This window comes from Morone saxatilis, unplaced genomic scaffold, assembly GCF_004916995.1.
Source record: "Morone saxatilis isolate NCDOM2014 unplaced genomic scaffold, NCSU_SB_2.0 Contig10, whole genome shotgun sequence".
In the NCBI taxonomy this organism is placed as follows: Eukaryota; Metazoa; Chordata; class Actinopteri; family Moronidae; genus Morone; species Morone saxatilis.
This window is the reverse complement of record NW_023339652.1, coordinates 13,707,182-13,733,347: the sequence shown is the minus strand read 5'-3', so window position 1 is coordinate 13,733,347 and position 26,166 is coordinate 13,707,182. Positions and strand designations below refer to the sequence as shown.

Here is a 26,166-nt window from a genome sequence, read left to right as displayed (position 1 = left end):
ACAGCATGGAAAGAAGATACCACAAACTTTGATGATTAGTAAATGATTCAGTTTATTTGTCTGGTAATTGATTTTAATAAAGAACAAATAAGAGGAATTGCAGTTCTTCGATTGGTATTTTTCACATTCCACCCTCTTTGTTTTAAACACTGTAGAGCTCTCATATTTTACATACTTTTTATATAATCTCTCATATTTTTTATTATCAATTAACCATTTAATTAAACCATTTTATTTGAATAAACCTGATTCTGATTAATAATCCATTACATTTCAATAGATGTTAAATTTTGATTTGAAAGTCGAATGGATACAAAATGATAGATTTTTGGCATCGGTCAGTGTGAGTACTTTTCAGCGTAGTATGCCACAGGATCTGCACTCGCAGCCGGTGATATGCTTGTAGACGTAGTGTCTGGTGGTGAGGTCGAAGCATAGTAGGGTCACTGATCTCCTCTCTGAGCTCCGCTCCTGACAGTGTCGGCACTTCTGCTCCACCTGCAGGTCACCGCGTAACACGACCCTGTTGCAGTGAAGCGAGGCACAGAGGGGAGACAGGGAATGGGTGGAGGAGGGACAGAAGGAGGAGGGAAGAGAAGGATTGAGACAGAGGAAAAATAAACACAGCTTTTGTTGAGTGTGCTGTAAGAAAGAATAAAAACTGCAAAATGTGTTAAATGACCATTTTAACTATTAGCTATCAATCAGGGACAGGTATATTTCTTCTCACCTGGGCTCAGAAACACATTGGCCCTGACACAGAGGGATCTCCATGGCGGCAGTACAGTTGTCTATGGTAATGTTGATACTGGTCACCTTCGGAGCACAGGTCCGGTTACCTGGAGCCAGAGAAAATTAACACGAAAGGCGGCGTGATGAGTGTGAGCTTTGAATGCAGGAGAGTTCCAAATTGTTTTGCTTTTAATGCTTAAATAGTTCAAACTGTTCTATAAACTAAAAAGAAATTCAATGTGAAAAAGTGAGCAGTTGTAGATGACTTCAATACATTATTGATTTTATCTTAACTTACATGTAAAGCAGCAGTGTTGGTCATCCCAAATTCTGTCCTCCTGGTGAATAAAACATCAGCTCAAGGTAAAATTTTTGTTGTTCTCCAAATTTCAATCAGTTCGCACTCATATATGTATAATTAAAAAAATAATAATTTAGTTTACACACAATAAATTTGAAGGAAGTGTTTCTCTGTTCAAAATAGTAATTATCTCAAGCAGATCTACTCAATGCCTCTGATATATCTTACTTATAAAACAAACCTTTAGCTGGTGGTAACTGCAGGAATACATCAGTTTTTACTGTAGAATAAGGCTTGTAAGATGTTACAGTTATTAGCTGAAGGAACAGAGCGGAAGGTGTGCAGTACCTCCTGACAGTTTTCTGTGGGACAGATTCTAGTCTCAGTCTGAATACCCTCTTTGCTGCAACTGAATGACATGCAGGGATGGGCAGCATCCTTCCATCTGTCTCCCACCTACACACACAAAGAAATATATCATGACAAGACATTAGAGTGCAATGATTCATTCTCAATCCATTTAAAATGCAATTTTCCTCTCAGAGAGAAGAAACAGATTTCTTTGTCATATACAGAGCCACAACATACCTCGTATACTTTTCCATCATAACTGCACGTCTTCTCAACTGAAAAATAATACATGAAGTAATAAGCGCCTCACAGAAGGCAAATTTTGTACTGGTTTTCATGTGAGTAGTAAGGAAGTATTCTTACCACAAATCTGATCACCACAGCAAGAGGTATTTACCAATACAGCATTGGGACTGCAGGTAGGAGGTGGCTCAGTAGGTCTTAGAAAACACTCCTCCGTCCGAGTCTGGTTGTTACACGTACACAGGTAACAGTCGGACTGCCACACCTCACCAGGCTGGAAGACAGGTATAGAAATACTTTACTATCTAGAGTCAGAGATGACTATTTTTACATCGATGAGAAAAAGATTCTTACCTGTCTGGGTTCACCAAGTGGCCCTTTACAGCCTGTAGGACGAAAAAACAAACTCTACATTAACACTTTTTAGAATGCCAGTAGATCAGAAATCATTACATACATTAGATTTCAAACAAACAATCAACATTCAAACATTGTTTATGTGTGAGTGTCAGCCCTGTACTGTAGGCCATGTTACTCACAGGGACAGTCAGACACACAGACGTTTGAGTGATTTCCCGCCCTCAACTGGTCACTTGGACAAAAACAACCTGGACTGTTGTTCTCGAGGGAGGCTCCAGTCTGAGGCACTCTGTACAGCCAAACGAAAAGAGAAAAAGAAATCAACATCTTGAAACATTTTAGATTTTAATAGACTGAGAAACAAACGTCACAACAAGTGTAATGATGTTATTTGGAAAAAGTAAACTTTACAGACCCTCCATAACAGAAGTCATCCAGCTTGGAACTACATTCTTTGTAAATCAATCCTTCTGGACATGTCACACCTGGAACATGAATACAAACACTGCAGTTATTAATATCAAAGGAGGAATTTCCCATTGAATCTTTAACCAAAACCTCACGACAGTAAGGTTTAAATAACACACAGAAAAGTGTGGAAAAAACATACAATAGACAGAGAAGGGATAAAAGGTGCATACCACAGGTTCCATTAGTCAGTTTTCGCCAGTCAATACAGAAACCAACTTTTTTGCACTCTTCAGCAGCTTGCTCCAGTGAAGAACAAGCACCGTTCCTGCATGAATCAAACTTGCAGTTCTTCTTTTTAAGGTTCATGTTCACATACACGCTGCAGTTTGAAAAGACTCTGGGGAAACAAAATTGAATTAATTAACAGTTATAGAGCATAAAACTCAAAACATACACAGTGAGGCAGACGGCCAAGGTTATACATCATCATACACCATCATAGTTTAAAAAACTGAAAGCTAGGTATAGAGAAACTAGAGAAATATAGTGACTGTTGGTGGTTGCAACTATGTGTCTACATTAGTCACAATCAAACAAAAGCATTCCACCTTGCTTTTATACTATGCAGTGCGATCATAGTAGACATTTATCAGAAAACGCACTAATTCCCAATTCTACCATCAATTCTCTGACAAGGTGTGTGTGTGTGGAACTTACGGGTGGTGTAGCAGCTCACATAGTTGGCTTGCAGGGCAGGGGGTGGTGAGAGTTGTGCTAGTAGTGGTCATGGAGTGACAAGGTACATCCCTTGGTGCAGAAGCACAGGCTGGCTTCAGCGGATCGGCGTACACCCAGTCATAGGCCGTCTTATCACAGCAACTATCGTCCTCAATCTGCCCTCCTTTACGGATACATGAGCCAATGCCACACACACCTGGTGAGAGGACGGAGAGATGAGCTTCAGAGAGATGTGTGATCAGATATCTAATATACGCATATACAGGATAGCAGCTTTTCAGTGGCATTTCAAATATCTTAGAAACCATTGCGGGGCGCCATCATGGTCCACAAAAGAAGTAGCTCAGCCTAAATAAACCCTAAATACACAAAAGCTAAATCAGGAAAAGATTATTCTATATATATATATATATATATATATAGAATAATCTATATAGATTATTATATAGAATAATCTATATATATATATATATATATATATCAAACTTATCTGATGAAGTAGAATAATTGGATATCAACATTGGATGACTGATGGTCTCCACTCTTGCAGATTGTATTATATCCAGCAGGACATGTATATTTAGGCTGCAAGAGCTGAACTGTATGCAGACATTTCCATCATATAACATGCATGCAAGACACAGCCTTAATTGTTTAGGGTTAGGATAAAGAAACTGGTCTTCACTTTATCAAACACAACTTGTTTGTTTGATCTGTGACAAGGTTTTTTTTTGCTTCATCTGAAAATCCACTGAACACAGACACACGTCTAAAATGGATGTACAGTATGCACTTAACAACACCCTTTCAATACATTACCTACCACATTGTCCTTGGGTGTTGTTGTGGAAGTGTTCCATTGCCAGACTGACCACCAGGGTCCAAGATGGACTGAGGGATACATAAGAGCGGACCTCGGGGAGGTAGATGGACACTATGTACCCTGTGGTCTCAAACCTCCACCCTTGCTCCTCATATGGCGGCACTATGGTCACATTGTTCAAAGTGGCCTAAGGCAGATTACAACAATATCAAAACTGTCTCATTCTTCCAAGAAAATATGGAAGGCTTCAATCTTGACATATACTATAAATAAATAGAAAGTTATATGCTACCTGTACTGCATACAAATGTGGAATGATATTGAGTGAAGCTATATTGTTCTGATATTTCAGGATGATGCCCTTAGCACAGGAGCCATCAAGTCCTGGCACACAGAAGAAGTTTTCCACTGCAATGGTCAGATGATGACGTGGTGACCGCTCCTCCACAAGGATATAGGTACAGTCGTCCAGGAAATCAAATGGTACGCCTTGGAACGAGATGTAGTGGGGGTCCCCATATAACTCACAGCGACCTAGAGACGGTAAGGGAAAGAATAAGCAGTGGTTTTAGTAGATAGATGGGAAACAATAGCTCTAGGGATGATGTTCACCACCAGACTAAAATATCTCAAATATTGGATGGATCGCCAATAAACTTTCTACAGACATTCATGTTGCCCACATGAATGATTGTAAGAACCTTGTAAGATCCCTTAACCTTTCCTCTAGAACCATCATCTGGTCCAACTTGTCCAATACTTTATATTATGACCAAATTACCTGCAAAACTAACAACATTCCCATTCGTCTTAGCTGTACTGTGTGTTTAGTGTTAATTAGTAAAGTTTAGCATGATAACACAATAAACAAAGATGGTCACCTTAGTGAACATTGCCTGCTAAACGCTAGCATCTAAAACTTGTCACTGTGAGCATGTTAGCACTCTAAATCAAATAAAATACCACATAAAAAAACAGAGATATATGTAGAGGCAAATGACCTATAAGAGTAGTTTCTTTGAACGTAAAAGAAAATGAGAGCTAAAAAGAGCAGTGACAGACAGACATGGATGCACTTACAGTCACACTTCCATGTTTCACAGCATCCATCCGAGACTTTCGTTTTTTGATTTCTGGGGCAGATGGGAATTGTAGGCTCTGGACAAACCACTGAGGTCAACTCTATCTTTTTATTTGTACAAGTCTTAATGAAGCAGTCCTCTGTCCACGTCTCGCCGCAACTCCAGGTTTTTTTCCTCATGAGGTCTACACACTCACACGCTGATGGTTTGAGTAACACAACAGCAGAGGACAGTGAACATAGAAACAAACACATTGTTGAAATGATTGAACATGAAAGGAAATAACTACTAGAGTAACTGAGTAACTAACTGAGTAATATGCAGAACAAATAAAGCACGCACTGGGAGGTGTTGAAGTTTCAATGACACTGACACTCGTTGGGCCGGTGGTTTCTTCTGTCATCACTGTTGTGCCTGATTCTTCAGGGGTTGTCAGTTCAGTGGTAGATGTCGCATTGGTAAATCCTTCACTTATGGACATCTTGGTGTCATATGTTGTTGTTGGCATCATCGTAGAGTTAGTCGTCACTGCATCAGACATTGTTGATCCTGAGGAGGTAGTAAGTTGAGTGGTTGATTGGGTAGAGGTAAATGTTTCAGTGGAAGCTTCTGTGATGGTTACTTCAGTCGGACCTGAGGTTTCAGCAGTAGCATTGGTTGCAAAAGTGGTTGTTGACTGAAGTGTTGTTGCTGTTGGCTTGGTCTGTTTCGTTGTTGGTTGAGTTGTGAAAGTATCTGTTGATGTAAAGGTTTCTGTGCTCTCTGATTTTGTTATCCATGTTGAAGCATTGGTGTATAATGTGGTAGGCAGAGAGCTGGAAAATTCAGATGTGGGTAAGTCAGTCGCAGTTGTCTGTACTGTAGTAGATTCAGTGCTATTTGTTACTGCTGTAAGCTGTATTGAGGTAGCAGTTGTCACTGAAGAAGTGGTATTCATTCTAGTTGTAGATGAAGTGGTGAGTGGGAGAGTAGTGATATCTGATGTGTTACTCACTTCTGTAGGGGTTACTGAGGTTACAGTGGTGGTTGCTGTCGTTGGTGTAGAGGTGGCGGTTAGCGCAGTTGATCGATTGGTGGTGGGGGTTGTTGACCATGTTTCAGCAGTAGTTGAGGCAGTTGTATTTGTTGGTGTAGAAGTGGTAAAAAGCAAAGTTGACCAATTTCCAGTAGTAGTTGAGGCATTGGTAATGGACGTCATTTGTGTAGTGGTGGTGGAGGGCGTTGTTGAGGCAGTTGTAGTGGTTGGGGTAGTAAAGTACATTGACCAGTTTCCAGTAGTAGTTGAGGCATTTGTAATGACGTCATTTGTGTATCGGGTGGTGGAGAGCGTTGTTGAGGCCAGTTGTATGGTTGGGTAGTGGGTGGCTGGAACCAGTACACGTGACCAGTTTCCAGGTAGTAGTTGAGGGATTGGTAATGGATGTCATTTGTGTATGAGTTGTGCCGAGGTGTGTGTTGAGCAGTGTGTAGTGGTTGGGGGTAGTGGTGGTGGAAAGTACCAGTTGGACAGTTTCCAGTAGTAGTTGAGGCATTGGAGCCCGTGATCATTTGTGTAGTGGTTTTGGAGGGTGTTGTTGAGCGATTGTAGTGGTTGGTGAGTGTGGTGGAAGTACAGTTGACCCAGTTTCCAAGTAGTGGTAGTGAGGCTTTTAATGGGCAGTCATTGTGTGTCGGTGGTGGTGGGGAGGCTTTGTTGAGGCAGGTTGTAGTCGGATTGGGGGTCAGTCGGTGGTTGGAGAATACAGTTGAGCCAGTTCCGAGTAGTAGTTGAGGCATTGGTACGCCGATTAATGGACGTCATTTGTGTAGTGATGGAGGGCGTTGTTGAGGCAGTTGTAGTGGTTGGGGTAGTGGTGGTGGAAAGTACAGTTGACCAGTTTCCAGTAGTAGTTGAGGCATTGGTAATGGACGTCATTTGTGTAGTGGTGGTGGAGGGTGTTGTTGAAGCAGTGGTAGTGGTTGGGGTAGAGGTGGTGGAAAGTACAGTTGACCAAAATTCAGTAGTAGTTGAGACATTGGTAATGGTTGTCACTGGTGCAGAGGTGGTTGTAGGCATTGGGGATGTTTCAGCAGTAGTAAAGGCAATTGTAGTAGTTGGTGTAGTGGAAAGCACAGTTGTTTCAGTGGTAGTAGTGGCAGGTGTAGTTGTGTGTGGAGGTGCTGTTGGAGTAGAGGTGCAATTGAGGTCTGGTGTTTTGAAAGAAGGCTATATATATAACATTTAAATAGCTGGGCACAAATTGGCACAAAAACTAAAAGTGATAGACACATGAAATAGTAAATGTAATGATAGACTATAAACACTATTTCATACTTACAACACTTGATCGTTCCATTTTCACAGTGGCTGACGAGAATAATATGAAATATTAAGAAATATCCAGTTGTCAGTTCACACATATGTAAAGGAAACAATCATTCATGTTACCTTAAAAATTTACATATTTAGACACTGTATATATATTAAGAATGGCCCAACTTACCACTCAATAGACTGTATCAGCACTACTTTCCCAGACTGAAGGATAGTGTCATTGAATAAACAGGTGCAGTTTCTCAATTGGGTGCATTCACCAGTATTTTCATCATAGTATGGCGCCTCCAATGAACATCTGGGGTAACAGCCTTTTCCAAGAATAAACATTATGTTTATTTTATGGGTGCAAATGGCTTTTGTAAGCATTAATTAGGCCAAGAATAAAACAAATATTCAATAGATATCTAAATTGTGAGAATTTTATTATAATGGCCAGATTGTTTGCAGTACTGCCAGAATTAGTCAGAAAATAAGTAACATTAAGACATTTTTTTCACTTTCCAGATTCAACAGATGATCAACAATTCGGGTTTAATTGTTATATTTGAAAACAACTGAGACAGTTTGGTTACCTTCCAGCTTGTGAGTAAAGTAGTTGCCTTCGCCACAGGTTAGCATCTTCCCACAGGCTTCATAGTGCCAGCTACACTGGCCCTTCTCATTGTAGTAGTCACAGTAGACCGCTATGGTTTAAAATGAGTTATAGTTTGTTTTGAAAACTTTTCAGTAGTTAGAAATTAACACACTTTTAATAATATGGATTGTAGGCTATAGTGATTACTTTATTTATGTCTGACATAGTGTCAGCCCTCTGCATAATGACAAAAATGTTTTACATATTGATAAAACATTATATAAAGTAATGTACTGCATGTCTCATGTTATTCAACTATTAGGCAAGTAAAATTAAACAAGAGATGATACATCTTTAGCATTTTGAGCGCAGCCTGCTAACTTTTTTCCTACTGTAAAATGCATCTTGGCATGACAATCCCCTTTAATCAAGAATCAACTGAATAGTATTGATCTAATCAATGTTCTCTTTATGGGTTTAAGTTAAAAGTTATTCTCAAATGTCAACATTACCGTTACCTCCTTGCTCAACATCTGAAGAGTTATGTTCAAACTTTCGTTCGTGGGGGCAAAAGGGTCATAACTTACGACACAAATCAGGTGTTCTCCAGTTCACACATACATCCTGATCACTGCAGGCCTCTGCATAGGCTGCCACAGCTGTGCAGAAGCCCAGGAACTTCCCTTCAAACTCACAGGAGCATGACTCCTGCACACAGGCATGGTAGTAAGGCTCTGGATCCACCTGAGGAGTGTAGAACATCCAAAATAGAACATTTATTAACACTTTAAGGACTCTCTGTTAAGGCCTATTACTGTAAATAGTAGATTTGGACAATAAATGTTTAGTGTCGACACTGAGCTGTTATAGGTCATTGGTTTATTGGAAAGATCTTTCTATGCTACCCTGCTTCCCAAATGTACCTGCACAGGAATCTAACCCCCGATCATGCTATTAGTGGCATGCTAAATATGTTAAATGCGTACTTTTAAGTGGCAATCTTTGAATGTGTCTCCTGTAAGGATCATACAGCGTCGCTGGGCCCAGGCTGAGCAGTAGGAGTTGCGTTCACAGGGAAATATCTCCTTGGTCACATCAGAGCAAGGAGGTGTGGCGGCTCTCCAGCTGTTCCCAAATGTCAGGGGACTGGACATCGCTAAACACAGATTGTTGGTGTTATTTTTCAGTTTTCTGCTTCATAAAAGAAAATAAAAAATCTATTTACCTCCTGAGCCACTTATCTGCAGGTCATTCATCTCATTGGAGTCAAAATTCCCACAGAGGCCACACACTTGGTTCTGCAGGAGAGATGGTTGAAAATAGATTTAAAAATTGTATTAAAAGGTTTTAAAATTACATGTAAAATTAACAATGGACTCTTAGGAAGGATGAACCTATGAGTGATGGTCGATACATAGTGGCTTTCATCTAAATCAATCAACTGGTTAAATAAATAAATCAATACACAGCTGAGAAAGAAAGCAAGAAGACACAGTGTACACTGAGGATCAAAGTGTGTAGTCATGTGACAAGTAATATATATATGACTAGATTTCAAATCCTCATCACTCACTCTCAAGTCTGCATGCAGTTCTATGGTGATCCTGGTGTGTTTGTCCCAGATGAGCGTTATCCCTCTGCTTGGCACTGAGATTATGATGTAGAGTCCCACAGTGTGTGTGGAATAAAGTGAATCTTCCAGCAGTGTCCAGCCTTTATGGTGCTGTCTGGTCACCTTCATGTCGCTCAGTGTCAGGGTGACTAGGCCCTTGACAGCACAGGTATAAGAATATCTTTTAATTATTGATGAACAAGTCACCAGACTTTACTGGTTCATGACCATTTATCTTCCATAAAAGTCAGTCAGTAGCATGCTTTGATTCTTTAATCGTGACTGTGTGAAGTGTGTGAAGCAATGGGATTAAAAAAGTAAATACAGGAATCGATATGATATTATAATGAAACAATAAATAAACATGTGGACAATAGCTCAGGTTTTCAGTGAAGAAAAACAGCAATCACAGAAACAAATTGCATTCACCTGCATGTCAAGGATGATAGAGCGAGAGCAGGTGAGCGCCTCATCACAGCATGGTACACTCTCCACTCTGACAGAGAAAGTGCCATTTCTTTTTCCACAGTAATCCTGAAGTAAAAAGATCAGAGTTAAAAACTATTTAAAAAAAACTATAGCCTATGTTTAAAAAAAAAAAAGTTCTTTGGTTAGGGTATTTGGATTATGTACTTTGTCATTTGAATTCCTACAAAGCTTGAGCAAAGATACGTGTGAGCAGTGGATTTTGCTTTCATGTTGGGTCTCACCTCTACAAGTGTGTACTGACAGTGTCCATCAAAGCGGTACCATTTAGAGTCAAAGGTCTGGTAGTGTCCGTTTCCGTAAACTTGACACTTCCCAGGACAAGGCTCATCTTTGCAGTGCCACTGACCCTGACCACAGGTACTGTAAGATAGAGAGTAAACCTTTTAGTCAGCCATGGACTTTGCATCAATGGCTTCACCAGCGTAGACTTTTTGAAGTAGGAAAGCAGCACTAATGCAGGTGTTACCATGTTTTGCAGTTGGTTTTGACCTGCTGTCCTGCACTGAATACTTTGCCACTGTACACACAGGTGCAGTTGTCCAGAGAAACACAGTTTCCACTGTGATCCTCATACTGGTCATGTGGGCAGTAACAGCCACTATCACATGTCATACTGGTGCCCTGGAAATCACACCAAAAGAAAATAATTTATCTCAAGGATAAGTTTGATCCATCACAATAAAATAAACTGGTTTTGGACTAGGGTAGGGGGTAATTGTTAGAATGCAGAATAATGTAAAGCATGTACTGTAAATACAGAATAGATAATCTGTTGACCTACCATTGGTTTGCTGAGACTGTCGCAGGTTTTCTGAGCCGTGTTAACTGGGTACTCAGCACAGTGAACACAAACCTTCCCATTTTTGCACCCTGATGAAAACAATTAAATATATAAGACATATTAATGTGTTAATTATATTTCAGTTTGACACATTGTCAAACATGTTTCTTGCATTAAATTGTTCAGTAGTAGTTTTTGGTAAATATTTGGAATGACAGAATATATATTTACCACAATCCTTAGAACACTGTAGTTCTCCATTTTCACAGAAACTGCAATAGACAATATTTGGTTTGAACACGGTAGGTAGAGACAACTGAGCACACTACAAATGACCCGGCTCACAAATCACAAGACTGAACCCAAATGCAAGACAGCAACAGGATGACTTCAGTAAATTTAATATTGATTCAGCTTACAGGCAGGTATAGGAAGACAGGTAACAGGCAGGTAGACACTAAACAGGTTCAAGCAAAGTAAAACCAAAAAAGGCAACACAGGGACAAAGCAAACAGGATAAACTGACACTAAAACAAGGGAACACAGACCAAATACACAGGTGAAAATAATCAGGGCAGGGCAGACAATACAAACTGGAGGGACAACAGACAAAGACAGGTGCGTGAAGTGAAGTTAAACCAGACACAAGACAAGAAGTATTGCAAAATAAAACAGGAAATAACTAAACCCAAAACCATGACAATAAGACTTGGTTAGGGCAAACAGTGGATAACAGCCTCATCAGCTTGGGAAGTAAAATGTTAAAACATGCTTTTCAAATGGCTGTAATACTCAATCAACCTACCACATTCGTCCGTCAATAACAACAGACCCTGGTGGTGTTATACCACCGTAGTAGTGACAAACGCACTCTGCCTTTGCGGTACAGATGTGTCCTTCATTCAGGTGAGTACCCTCTGGACAGCCACAGCCCTCCACAGGCGTACTGTCCAGCCCACAGCGAGGGTCAGGGCCAGACAGGGAGCGGCATGTGTGGTTACAGGCTTGCACGTTGTAGGAGAATTCTTGGTTCTTCTGACATGTCAGAGCTGTGACACAACATTGTATTTTCAGAGGAACAATAAAGTTGGGGGATATAGACAGATTTAGCTGTATATATTTATCAAAGCTGAACTCACTGCAGTTAGTAGCTGTCCTCCAGTCACCAACTATGACACCCAGATTGGCACAGGCTTTGGCATAGCTGCCCAGAGCAACACACAAGCACTGCTGCAGACTGCTGCCACACATACATGTTCTTTGGATGCAAGCCTGGAAAAAAAAATCCGTCCATGTTAATATTAGTCAATATCAGTTAGTTTGCTGAAAACGCCAAGAACTAACTAAGGATTTACTTTGGTACAAAAGTCTTGTTACCGTGTGGTAGTGATCGGTTGGGATATGACCATGGCACTTGGCAAATATCCCGGCTGGGTTGTTCAGGACAGAGCACTTTTCATCAGCAAATATTTCTTCAAAAATACATATTAAGATAATGAAATAAGTTAGCAAAACAATATGGAAGTATCTTTTCTCACATCAAATATAACATAGTTTTTTAATATAAGAATGTATTATTTCATTGTATAGCTTTTAAAATAACATTTCATCTCTGATATACAGAATTCAAGAAGACCATAAAACATTGTGTGTGAACATATTTTTAACATTTTAATTCAATTAAATTTTTAATTCTATTTTATTGGTATAGTGCCAATTCATAACAGAAGTTGTCTCAAGACACTTTTCAAATAGAGCAGGTCTAGACCGAACTCCTTACAAAAACTCCATTTTACAAGCACATATATATTAATTAGTACCATTGTCTGTGTTGGTGCAGGGGGGTATGTTCACTGGACAAGTATCCACACTCCAGGACTGAGCAAAAGGTTGAGCTGAGTTTTCGATGATCCCGCTGCTGGTGGTGAAATCGTCTGTGGTGTCATTGTTGCTGTTGCCACAAAGACCTGAAGGACACGCCGGCTATAATTACAGCTCAAACTGGATCACGCATGAGAGCTCATAAAAAACTTGTCTGTCTTGTTTCTGGTTACCCTGCCTGCACAATTGTGACAATGCCAATATAGCTTGGCCTGTTTGTAGACTGAGATCCTAACCTGAGATCATGCCAGCGTGGTTTGTGGGTGGGGTGATGTACAACTGGATTTCAGGAGACGTCTGGACTTGGATCTTCATACCAAAGGATGTGTGGACCTCGACGTACATGGAGGACTGCCAGAAAACCAGAGCATGATCTGACAGGCGACAGAGGTCGGTAAGTTATTGGTAGGTGAGTAACCAAGCCAATATGGATGAATTACTAGCTACCAGACATATATATTCACGTTAAGGACCAATGCAATTAAAAACAATGATTTCCCCCCTTTGTTTTACCAGACTGATGAAGTTCAGTGATCTCCTCCTCTCCAATTTTAGCCGTGTTCTGTGAGAATGTATACGTTTCCTGCAAATCCATAAAAGAAGCACATTTATATTCACTGACTGCACATTACTCTTGCTTGACATTTGTGTGATAGATCGTTTCAAATTCAAAGATAGCTTTTACCTGAAAAAGCTGAAGACTGACTGTTTTCAGAGAGGGGGCCTTTTGGGAAAACTCAATCATTACTGTCCAGTTGAGACCCTTGGAAATCATTTTAAAAGAGCAGTTAGTATCATAAAAAGACAACATGGGTTAATATTAAATGTCTGGTTAGTGCTGAAAACTCACCTGCGAGGCCACATATTTACATTTACCAGGGAGGACATATTGTTTGCCATCAACTGTTGTCACAAACTGGCCTTCAATGAGACATCTGGAAGGGCAGAAATTTTCCGAGCATTGCCATTTCCCACTGTCACACACACTGTGGAGAGAAATTAGCATAACATTTGAACGAAAAAAAAACTTCAAATAGGATCATTTTATTCGTCCTGATTTGAATTCATGTAAGTATCAAAGCAGTTTTCCAACCCACTTACCATGACTGACACTTGGTATTGCGTATGTCTCCAGTTGAGAAGCTCTTGCCATTAAACACACAAGGGCAGCTCAATACACTTACACAGTGGAAGCCGTCTGTGTGATCATTAAGCACCATACCTAGAATGTAAATGTCAATCTTTTTATCATATTATTTAAGCTAAACAAGCAATTAAACAACGGGGTCAGATGAGTTAAGAGCTAAATCATACAGTCAGACAGTGCTCACCCATCGGGCAGACACAGGAGCTAACGAGATCCTGGTTGGAGAATCTGGGGTTCGGGTTGGAGCAGCTGGGAACAAAGGCCGCACCCTGTTCTACATAAACCAGGTCTCCTGGACAACTCGGTATTGCTGCATTCACCCACAGAAACAGAGACAATCACATCAAGAGTCCATCAAATTAAGTCTATCAAATAGGTCTCCAAACATAAACCTGAACAAATCTGGAGAGCTTTAAATTGTAGCACCTACCACATTTGGTTACCATTCTCCATATGTTCCAGGCATAGCTGCTGTTTCCACACTGCTGGACAACTTCTTTGAAGAAAGCACAGCCGATGTATTTGTTCTTTTCATAGCTGTAAATGTTCTCTTTGCAGAGTTGGATGTAATGAGGCGTCCTGGCTTGGAGACAATCCAAGGTGTAGGAAAAGAACATTCTGCATACCTACAAAGGTCATCAGAGAAACCACCTGAACATCTGGAACTAAGACACTGCATGTAATTGTAAACCAGGTAAGATATGTATGGCTCAATGTCTTTTAAACTGACATGATATCATTTAAGGCACTACTCAGCATCAGTTGATTTATAACCTGTGTTTTTCTTTTCAGTGGGATCCACGAGTGTATACAACTCAGAGAAAGTGCAGAAAAAGCTGCAACACAAACAGCAGACTGGAAATAACATGATCGAAACAACAGTTAACTCACTTCATTCATAGCGAAGGCAGGATCTCGGGTTTGACATGTGTCGTCAGCAAGCACGCTGTCTTTGATCGACTGCTGTTTGTTTCCTAATTTCATAAAAATGTCACATTCTTATAATAAACTGCATGCAAACAAACATATAAACAAAATGTGTACATTCCTAAGATCATCTACATTATAATGATGAATGATTTTTACTATTTCTCCTGCCACCAACATTGTAATTGCTACTACTACTAAAAGTACTGCTGGTAATGTATCTACTATTACTACTAGCTATACTACAGGAATCCTGCTATTATTTCCAATCATTTCATTATAATACCTGGGATATTGTATTTTCCACACAGTCCAGTCATGTCGGTGCTCAGCTCCTGCTCCAGCTCCACCTTAACAAGTTTTTTTAAAAAAGCTTCAGTGGGTGAGAATATTGCTCTACAGTACCAAATATGTATGTGTGCACATATTTGGGGGCCTGTGTTTATGTTCTCTTGTGTATGTCTACTGTATGTTGTCAACATATTTATCGCAGTGTCCTCTCACCCAGACAGTGTCTATTCCTCCAGGTACATTGTGCCAGGTAACGGACAGAGGAAGCAGCGAGCTCCTCAGTTTAGTGTAGATACCGTAGTGAAAGATATGCTGGTAGGTGTGGTCGTATGGAAGGGAAACACTGTCAACAAATAAATACACAGAGATATTAGGACAGGTACTGATACAGAGAACAGGGTTATCACACTGAATTTTAAAGAGAAACAAATGCAAAAATTATTTAATCTAAAGAAAAATAAAGACAGATGTTTAGGTTGCATTTTGACAAAACAACGCAAATAGCAAAATTCCCCCCCCCCCAAAAAAAAAATAAATAAATATATAAAATATATATTTGTAAGTTAACTTGAGTCACCTTGTAGATTGTAACAACTTTAACTTGATCAGGAAATCATTAACAATGCTCAGTGTTCCGGAATAACAGCTAATAATTAACCAAGATTGATGACATTATGAATGCATAAAAGTGTCAACCACCTGGCTGTGTGGACGAATGCCATTTGAGGGAATGATCTGAAGTGTCTTTGGGCAAAACACCCACCTGCTGTTTTCTCACATTCTTACTGTTGTTGATGTGGCTGAATAATTTTTATTTTTTAAGATTATAATTTTTTATCTAAACAAATATATACTCAGAGGATGTGCGATTTGATCAAACTTTGCATGACTTATTATTTGGTTTTCCATCTGGCTACACTTTCCCTGTGGTGAAACAGTATGAGGGTGGGTTAGAGGTTGGGCCCGAACCTTTTCCTCTCCACCATGATGCTTCCATTCTGCAGAACAGTCCTGATTTTGTTGATGATGATCTCGACTTGGGCCAGCAGCCCATTGTCACCTCGCCGTGTGGTGATATCACATTCCACCCGGTTGTGGGTGAAGCGGGTGAGGGTGAAAGGACAGTTGGAATGCACATAGAAACTTGAACCATTGAAAGGCTGCACAACCCCGCTGCCAAAAGTCCTGCAAATGTCTGATCATAACAAAGGTCAATTTACTGATTAGACAATGGCTAAAGACATGACTGAAGTCAATAATAACACAATAAATCAATGACATTATTTAGCTATGTTGGTTTTCGGGTTTTTCTTGCTAAAGGTGTTAACTACGGAAGCCAAGAATAGCTGTGCTTACACTTTTTTTTATGCCGTTATTTCGAGATTACAAGCTGTGTTATCTTGAAATAACAACATAATCAACTTATTATCACAAGAAAACAGAAGGTTGTGTTCTCTTAGATAAATTACCTTGTGATTTTTTAGATAGTGGTTTTAAAAGAATAATTGTAATAATCTTGACTTCTGTACTAATCAGCAGTACTATCCTTTCAGTAATCAATTCAGAACTCAATAATGAAATCTAATAACTTTGATTACTTTTACATTCAAATCACTCTAATTATGAAAAAGTCAATTAACTTTTTATAGTACTGAATATTTTTAATGACCAAATTACACCACATGATTAACTATTTTTTGTAAAAAGTAATCTGTAAAATGAACCGATCAGGATTGACTCACATTTCCGAGTTTCTATTGTTGCGACCGATTCCCCTGTCCCTATAACTAGGAGAGAAATACAGCATTAAGGACGAAGTAAACATTCATAATAACTGGATACAGCTAGAATCTTATTGTTATAGAGATACCGTATTTGATTTAAAAAAAATATATATTTAATGCAGAGATAAAACGTATTATCATCCTTTAGTGACAGTAGCAATAATGCAATATTAACAATTCCATTAAGTTTAAGCTTAAGTCCTGCATTGAAAATGTCACTTAAGCAAAAGTACAAAAGTATTATTAGTTTAATCTACTTTGACAGTATCAAAAATAAAAGTAGGCCAACTCCTAATTCAGAAATTGATTAAATGTACTTTTTTTATTCCACCACTCAATATAAAACTGATCTGAACTTTTCCAACTCCAGTCAAATGTGACAAAGGACTTTTTCTCTAATTCTACTCTCTAATTCTCAAGTACTAGTTAAAAACTTAAGAAATTGATGAATAAATGGCTGAACTAAAACATACTGGGAACATAAAAACACATGAAAAACAACAAATCATTTTATAAAATATGTCAAATGTTGAAATACTGAATGTTAACCTTTTTGATATTTTTTCTTATATATATATATAATTTGATTTTTCAATATCCTTATCACTCAGTGTTTCTGCTTAGAAGAATTAATTCATATTCAGATGATTAAATTAATTATTGCATGGTACCTGAGACTAGTGAAAAACAGACAGCCAGCATCCATCGCTGTGAGGTCATGCTGCCTGATGCGTCCTGGTTGCAGAAGAGCAGGTGAAACCAGGAATAACTGCACTAACAGCCCACCACATGGCTTATATATGCAGTGTCCATTTACACACACACACACACACAAACACAGATATGTGTGTGAGATATGGTGTGACAACCCATTGTGCACACCTAGACATACGCCCTCACCCACGCACTCTTTAAATGAAAACACCAGGAAACTAGAAATAGAAAAAATAATCTGATTAAACATTAAACTACATGGTATTAACCAGAAATGTGGAAATGATCACACAATGTTGGAAAACCATCTTAATTTAAAGCATAATCCTGTTTATCATGTTGCATTTACAGCAAAAGAGATCTATTTCATTATTCAACAATCCCTCTGATGTATACTCCCGTGGGAAATTGTGTGTGTGTGTGTGTGTGTGTGTGTGTGTGTGTGTGTGTGAAAGAGGATGGATGCACACACAGTTTGGAAAAATCAACATCAAAATTAATTCCAACGTAGAGTTCGAAAAGCCTGTTCTTTCATTCCTTTAAATCTGTTTCCTACCACAAATGATAAAAATCAGTGTCACCAAGGGCTAATATATTAAGTCCTGTATTATGAACAAAGAGGGATTCTTACTTTTGGCAAACACTGTTAAACCAGACAATGCCTTTCCAAGACATGTAGACAATGAGAAAATGAGAAATGAGGCTGTGGAAAGGGGCCAGGGTGCATGAACCAGGATGTAGTTAGTTATTTTTTCGTTTGAGAGCTGAGGGGAAAGTACCATGTGATGCTTAAAGATGTGTTATGCAGCTACTCAGATTTCTTTTCACGCAAAGATTATACTTAAAGCTGCAAACTGAGTCAAAATCAGTGAAGTGGTAAAAGGATTAAGAGGCTTATCAACAATAAACAGGCTATTAAACCTGAGATCTTTCACCTTAACCCACCGCATTGTAATAGGATATTACGTTCCAATTAAAATTCTCAGTGTGTAGATATATGAATTAAGGAGTACTTTCACTGCACATAACTAAACTGTAAACATTTTTTAAAATGTAATTAGTCTTTTAAGTAGTTAAATACGGTTGTAAAACACTACAAAATACTGTATGTGTATATTTTAAAACCTATAGCTGGCATGGACATTGTAAAATAATTTGCATTGTTATGTCTTAAAGCTACATTCATTGATTTTTTTGAGGTCACTAAGGACCAGGAGAGCTCAAAAACAAGCTAACTGACACACACACACTCTTGATATATTATCACTGTGAAAGGCTATGGCTAACATCAGGCAGCTACCTAACAGTAAGCTACTTACATTCAGCAGACATGGAGCAACATTGTCATTCATTTGGAGTCACGTTTCTGGCCACTGGCAAATATTCACTCACGTATTCACATTGGTTCGATCTCCACAGATTCCAGAAAAAAATCCTGAGTAAATGTCTCATGAAACAAAAACAATGAGCTAAAATAGGCTAAAAGGTGGGTGATATTGGGTTCATGCTAGCGACCCTGTTCATTTTCATTTTCAAGAGCAGTGGAAGTTGAGTGATAATTCTCAGTAGCTTAATCACTGCTACTGACCTTTTTCATGTCACATATACACATTTGATTCACTGTTGATGATGAATAGTGGAGCTTTAACACTGAAAGTCAAGTCATGTCAATTTAATATATATAGCCCATAATTAAAAGTCACAATTTTACTCAAGGGGCTTTAAAATCTATTAATATTTTTTACAAACAAGGGAAAAACTCCCCAAACAAACCTTTAACAGGGAGGATAAAGCAAGATCAACAGGTAAGGGATTCCTCTCCCAGGACAGACAAAAATGCAATATAGGTATGTATACAGAATAGATCAACAACAAAAAAAATCCCCAAATATCAAACATCAGTATAGTCTCAATCAGTATTTTTCACAGCCGACACCTTTGCTGTTCCTTCTGCAGTATGACATCACAGTGCCTGAGATGATAGTTGTCAATATCCAGCCCACTTGGCACAGTAGGTCGGAAACCAAGCCACTGCTCTGTTTCCTCAATTAGAACAGTTAATACAACATTGCTTTCATCCTCTCTACAGGTTGCAGCCCAGTCCTTACACCTAGCTCCACACCCACAGGATTGAGTTCTCTTAACCCTGTGCTGTCTTCCTGTAATGTTGTACTTCAACTAGCCCCACAGACTGATTTTGGTTATATGTTTGTAGTGCTGCAAATGGTCATGGTGGTCATTTGTTTGATTGCACAAGTTAAGCTTGATTGTGGAGACTAAAAGAAGAAAATGACTGTTCTAGAGTGATAAACACCTCAAGAAAGGGTTGTGTAGATCAACCCTTGTGACTGTGATACCTGAGGCTTGGCAATCTGACAGCTGATCAGCATTTGTCATCTGGGTACATACTATAAAACAGAAACACAATGGAAGCCGTTGTCTTAGTGCAGATCAATGAAGGAACATGCTTGAGGTTTCTGGTTCAGGGAAGGTTAAAGTGTCAGAGAGACTGTTAAAAGTTAAAGAATTGCATAATAAATACAGAGAATTGTATTAGAAGTTAGAGGAAATATCAGGAAAACTCCTCTCTCATCCAGTATTGACAGGAAATAATCTGCTCAAAATGAATCTAAATCATTTATTTTACACAAACTTCCTGCAGTTATTGTGTTCACTGTTTGATTTCATTGTACAGTTTATCAGTTGTTCTCTACTGTTATAGTTATACATTGAATATAATATCTATAAAATATGTCACTTAGTTTACTCAACAATAGAATAGGGTCCCTTAATGATTAAGGTTGGGAACCAGTGGTCTAAAAATAAGTGTTTAATCAACATCTTCAAGATGAAAGTAAAACGTTCACTTTTGAACCAATTTGATTTCTTTTCACTTTTGACCACATCTGTCACCCCTATAAAAAGGAAAATATTAAAACATGGGAGGCTAGCACCGTGGTACAACCACCAAACTCGCCAATTAAAGCAAAAAACAAGGAAATCTGAAAGGAAATGGCGCTCTTCCAAATTATTAGAATATCATAAAAAAATTGTCTTAAAACCTATAGAAAGGCCCTCCGTAATGCCAGAGGAGCCTATTATTCCAGCACAAATAGAAGAAAAATAATAAAAACCCAGGTTATGATTATATTTAATTAATTATTAGTTTATATATCATGGGACATGGATATTTACAAAAACTACTCATGGCAATCGGTTTTTAGATCCTCATGGATTGTTAAGCTCGGTGTATTTTGGTCCCTGAGGGTTCTTGTGGTTTTTCCCTAATCTGCACACTTCGCAGTTCTTGGTCAACTCTCTCTGTTTCCCCTTACCTAATGCGCCATGCTTGCCAGAAAATAAAGTGTCCTGTAAGCTGCTATGCCTGTAAATTTTCACAGGATCATGTCAATCACGGTGCTCCATTTTAAATTTTTCCAAATGCTGGTGAGTATTCCTCCGATACTGTTGTCCTAATGTAGTTTCCGCGCATACACTCAGGTCCAGGCATATGTTTATGAATTGAGTTTGTGTAATTTGTGGTCAGGAGGCTCACACAGCTGCCAGGGTACTTTGTGTCCACTAATTCGTTATGCATTTCCGCTCCTGTCCGTCGACTTATGTCTCTGCAAGTGGCGTAAGGTTTAACAACATGGTTTTACTCCCGGCTGGACCTCCGCGCCCGCGGAAGTTAATGAGTAAGATGGGGCACCATGTCTTTGCTGCATGCTCCATCAATAGATCAAAGATCAAAGAACACGGCTTATATCTTCTGATTTTTACGTCCTACAGAATCAATTTTTCATATAAGGCTGTTCTTGAATTCGCAAGTCCTTCATTATTCATAAGTACCTACAACATTTTTAAAAGTTCATACTCCCTGTCTTAGGTCCTACGCATGCAATCTCTATCTATGCAATCATCTCTTCTTACATTTTAGGGATCCGTACATGCACCATTCTTTTATCAACTGCCAGTTTACAGGTCCACTTCTTAAAAAAGCGCTCTCTCAATCTCCGTAGACCAGAATTGGAGACAAATTATACTATAGACTACCCGTAGTGGAAATCTCTAAATATATTCGTGACACAGGTTATTTATCTTCATCAATCTAGTTAGCATTAGTCTGGCGACTCGAGCTCCCTTGTACAGCATGGTCATGATTCGTGAAGTCAGAAAATCTGGAATGTGGAACAAATTCAAATCTAGGTTTTCGCAAAAGTAATATTGTCTTATTCGGTCTTTTTCTTATCGGTGCTGTGCTACTGAGGATGTCTATGACAGTGCTTTCTGCCATCTCGACATGTGAAATGGTTATATTACTTCTTGGACTTTAACTGCAGCCTTTGATACGTTGATTGCTTCGATCATAGTTGACCAGTTCTTTTGACAATGGACAGGAGTTACCGTATACGTCAGGGTTTTTTGTGGCATTTTGGTTCATACCTTAGTTAACAGTTGTTTAACAACTCCTACTCTGACAAATAGGTGTTTTTCAATGTCTCGCATTTATTATTCATGGATGGCTGCGCTCTTCCGCTCCCCTCAGGGGCATGTACAGTTTTTTGGTACCAGTTTCTTTGTTCTCCTGTTACATATCTTCCTCTGGTTCTCATTATTGGTGTCATCGAGAGCAGGAGTTGTTGGATCTTCAAGATTTTCGCAGACAGAACAAGGCATTTCTTAGAAACGAAAAGGCTTTAAAGTAGTGGCTCGCATTTCCATGGTCATGATCATCATCTTCCATGTTATGGGAGCGCAGATGAGGTAACCACGACGAAGATCTTTACTTGTTCGTGCGTAAAAAGACTCCAATAACTTGAATGTCGATATTCTTTGTCAACCTCCTTCACAAAGCTCTTCAATCTCTCCACTTCTAACAGTCGATTAGAGTTGGATCTATTAGTGCCAATTACAACCACCCACTGCATCATATATACCTCTAACTTTCTCCCTATCCTTGGAATGCATGACATACTGAGGATCATACGTGTGTGGAGGTTATTTGGCTAGCCTGACAAATTTTTCACCTGCAACTTGATCAGTTTATGGACCCACGTGTTTTGTTGATTACTGCAGCGACCATGCATTAGTATGATACAAACACCACGGTCGCTCTCACAGAATCCCGTGGGTGTAGTGTGATTTCTTTATTCGTAGACTAGTCATGTTATTGAGTTTTGACCTTCATATGTGTCGACCCCAGTACAAAAACTGTCCAGTCCATTGTTTCCTGACAGCTACGAAAAGATGACACTTGTACAAAAAATTCAAAAATTACTTCATGTCCTCTAACCACGCTGAAGATATCTTTAGAACAATTAATTAGCACAGCAATATCATTTTTCTCGACGTCTAAGATTATTACTGTAACTCCCATTCAACATCGTGCCTCAGTCCCAGGCTTTGTTCATAATGCAGTAGCCCCAGGTTCTTAAGACCAATTATAGCCCGTGTACGGTTCCCGTACGGATTATGCGTTGTGTTGTGCGAAGCATCTATCCTGGATCATTTGGCTTTGTTCTGTAAGCAATTTATATGGAATCAATGGATAGTTTCACTATAGGCTGGTGCAGTTCGTGAGTGTGACAAGGGTATAAGGTATATTGAGGCGAGTGGTCAGTTGGTGCTTACTAGGATGTTTTTTGCGCCGCGCGCGAGACAAGTATATATTCAGACATCCTTTGTTCCTCCACCTCCAGCATTGCCCTCTCCAGAGAAGGCCAGACCCGCGTCAGTCAGATACTCACTTTCGGTCCTGTGCGTGTTGTTGTGAGTACTCGTCCTTTTCCTGACCGCTCTGCAGCTGGAGTTCAACACTGTCACAGCGTACGGTCAGCAGCATTGATGGTCGGACGGTAGAGAATTCCACGTCACCAGCAGTGAGTGTTTACGCTTCTGTACTCTTCCTGAGCACCTCAGGGAAGTGTACCCTGATTCACTGTAGAACTGTGCTTGAACGTAGGCCCTGCTCTGCTCGGTGTGTTTGTTTATGTGGAACCGCACCCACCATGTGGGAAGATAAGGTCGTGTGCCATGAGGATGCGCCTCAGTCAATCACGGATTTGAAGGATGCAGCGTCCACACCTAAATTCATCGTTGATGATAATCTCACTGAACTGTGGACGGGTCTGTTAAGGCGGTGCTGCAATTACCGTTGCATGCCATACTACCAGGCAGCCTTTAGTCTTGGAGTGACGATTGAGTGTTTTTTTCTTGGTTTGTTGTCTCCTCTTGTTCTCGACTGCAGCATCTCTTTTCAATATTACTTTCCATCCGTACTTTTGTTTTTATCTCGCTTGTGTTGTTCTTTTACATGCAGCTTGTGTTTGTTTTCGTGTGTCTCGCTTCTCGCTTTATGTTATTCTGTGTTGTCTCTCGTTATAGGACTACAGCTCGATACTGATTCAATGGTTCGCTGATATCCAGAGACAAAGATTGTTGGACTGCATATACTTCGCGCGCTGCAGCGGAAATGTAAGAAAGGAGTGATGTTTAGTAGCCTCTACTCTTACTGGGCTCTAGACACGACGGTCAACGTCCGATCACTCGCACGCTGCCGACGGTAACCGTCTTCGCCACGCCTCACGCGGTGGAGACCACCTAGTGGTCTGACAAACATCAACAGGAAGCATTCGTGGTGTGCGCAGGTTGGTAGCTTGGGATCAGAATTGACTCGAGGTAACCCTCACTCTCAGAGGTTAGGCTTACTGAAGATTCTCTACAGTGAATGTCGCCTGTTTATTGATTCATCCAATCATGGGACATGTGAAGCTGCCTGCCATTAATGGTCAGGTATTGCAGAAGCAAATGATGGGCAGCATAATTCCCCATCCATCACCCACCGAAGACGCCATAGCATCGCTCTCCACTCCAGCGGCTGAGGTCACCCTGGAACAAAAGGGTAGCTTATGCCAGGATGCTCTTCATTGACTTCAGCTAAGCCTTTAATAAATAATCGGACATTCTGATCCGCCAAGCTAACCAACGCTGGGGCTCCCCACCACCCCACTGCTCCTGGATAAAATACTTTTTGGTCCAACCAACCCCAGGCAGGTGTAAACTGGGTCCTCACCTCTCCTCCTCCGCCCGCACTCTCAGCACTGGCTCTCCACAGGGCTGTGTGCTGAGGCCCACTTACTCTACTTCCCTCTAGCACATCGACCTGCCAGTCCGCCAACCCCAGAGAACATCATTGTCAAATTTTGCTGATTACCACAACAGTAGTAGGGGCCCTGATTACTGTGGGGAAACGAGGCGCGCTACAGAGATGAGTCTGAAAGCTTGGTGAGTGGTGTGCACAAAACAACGCCGGCACTAAACAGTCAACAAGACCGAAGGAACTTATCCCTGGACATTCAGGCGGACAAAGCCGCCCCTGCCCCCTGTACATCCAACGATTGGATGTGTTAGAGCGTGTGGAGTCCCTCAAATTCCTTGAAATCACAATCTCTGCAGACGCTCTCTGGTCGGTCCAACACACAGCGCTGGTCAAGAAGGCTCATTCAGCGGCTACACTTTCCTGAGGGTGCTCAGGAAGGAGCCAACTAAACAGCCAGCTGCTGGTGACCTTCTACCGTTCCACCAATCAGAGCCCCTGCTGACTACCGCTGTGAGAGTGTGGCACTCCAGCTGCACGGAGGCCGACAGGAAGCGAGCTGCAGAGGGTGGCAACACCGCACAAAAAGTGATCGGGCCTGCCCTCCCCTGGCCTTCCTTGACTGGCCGATCCTATAACTCCCGTTGTCTCCAGCTCAAGAAACTCTTGAAGGAACACCACCCACCCCGGCTTCCTCTTCTTTTAAACTGTTGCCCTCAGGCCAGGCGCTTCAGGTCCAATACGGGCCAGAACAAACAGAAACTCAAGTGGAATAGCTTCTTTCCCAAACCTGTCACCATATTTAAAATCAAATTTTTGCACTAAATGTTTATTTATTGTATTGTATTGTTTATGTAATGTCTTTATTATCGTGCTAATTATTGTGCAACTTTTTACGGAGCTTGCTCTCTAATCTCATTCGTACTGTGTACAATGACAATAAAGGTTTTCAAAGTGAAAAAATTCACTGCAGCGGGAGGGTGATTTGGCCTTGGGTTGTCCTGCCCACTCATCCATAATGCAAACAAAAACAGCTTGGATAACCCTTCCCAAATTGATGCTACCGAAATATATTTGGGTATTTTCATATTTAAACAATGTTAGAGTGGAAAGATTGAAGAGCTTTTGTGAATTTGTTGGCCAAGAGTATCAGAACATCTTAGGACACAGCAACGTTCGCTGGCTGTCCATGCTCCCTGCTCTAGAAAGAGTGCTTACAATGTATGCACTACTTAAAGCCTTTTTTCTTTCTAAAGAAAAATGCCTTGTTGTCTTGCGAAGAATCTTTGAAGATCCACTGACTGAACTCTGGCTTGCCTTTGCCCATGGAAACCTGGCCATATTTAGTGAAACGATCAAGAAGCTTGAAGGCCTGGACTGCTGTGCTGTGGAGTCAGCTGCAATCCTGAGAGAGGTGGTGGTAAAATTGACAGCAAGATGTGACGACAGCTTCATTCCAGTACTGGCCAGAGGACTGCTGGAGGAGCAGCATCAACTATCTATAACATT

General features: G+C 40.2%; 1 protein-coding gene across 1 annotated transcript; it reads right to left on the bottom strand.

Moving 5' to 3' along the window:
- Positions 1-56: 56 nt before the first annotated feature.
- LOC118342435 (mucin-2-like) lies at positions 57-17,593 on the bottom strand. Its single transcript, XM_035680979.1, has 45 exons — positions 17,516-17,593; positions 16,803-16,847; positions 16,030-16,255; positions 15,274-15,403; positions 15,056-15,119; positions 14,734-14,816; positions 14,273-14,468; positions 14,027-14,152; positions 13,797-13,917; positions 13,546-13,681; positions 13,381-13,458; positions 13,209-13,278; positions 12,932-13,069; positions 12,635-12,781; positions 12,192-12,286; positions 11,954-12,086; positions 11,620-11,863; positions 11,046-11,086; positions 10,815-10,903; positions 10,500-10,654; positions 10,255-10,393; positions 9,974-10,078; positions 9,506-9,700; positions 9,158-9,230; positions 8,919-9,088; positions 8,520-8,676; positions 7,931-8,041; positions 7,525-7,666; positions 7,360-7,388; positions 6,785-7,201; positions 5,384-6,406; positions 5,040-5,240; positions 4,252-4,493; positions 3,960-4,146; positions 3,116-3,332; positions 2,629-2,795; positions 2,403-2,472; positions 2,167-2,276; positions 1,982-2,013; positions 1,748-1,901; positions 1,622-1,659; positions 1,382-1,489; positions 1,031-1,070; positions 731-839; positions 57-523 (listed from the first exon to the last, which is right to left on the bottom strand). The coding sequence occupies exons 1-45, from the start codon at positions 17,562-17,564 to the stop codon at positions 355-357; spliced, it is 6,771 nt and encodes a 2,256-aa protein (XP_035536872.1). The 5' UTR covers positions 17,565-17,593; the 3' UTR covers positions 57-354.
- Between the last annotated feature and the right edge of the window lie 8,573 nt (positions 17,594-26,166).

Coding starts and splice junctions, on each gene's coding strand:
- LOC118342435 (XM_035680979.1), bottom strand. CDS start 17,564: ATGACCTCACAGCGATGGATGCTGGCTGTCTGTTTTTCACTAGTCTCA. Junction 13,682..13,796: donor AATACCAAGTGTCAGTCATG/GTAAGTGGGTTG, acceptor TTCTCTCCACAG/TGTGTGTGACAGTGGGAAAT. Junction 8,042..8,519: donor GAGAACACCTGATTTGTGTC/GTAAGTTATGAC, acceptor TTTAAACCATAG/CGGTCTACTGTGACTACTAC.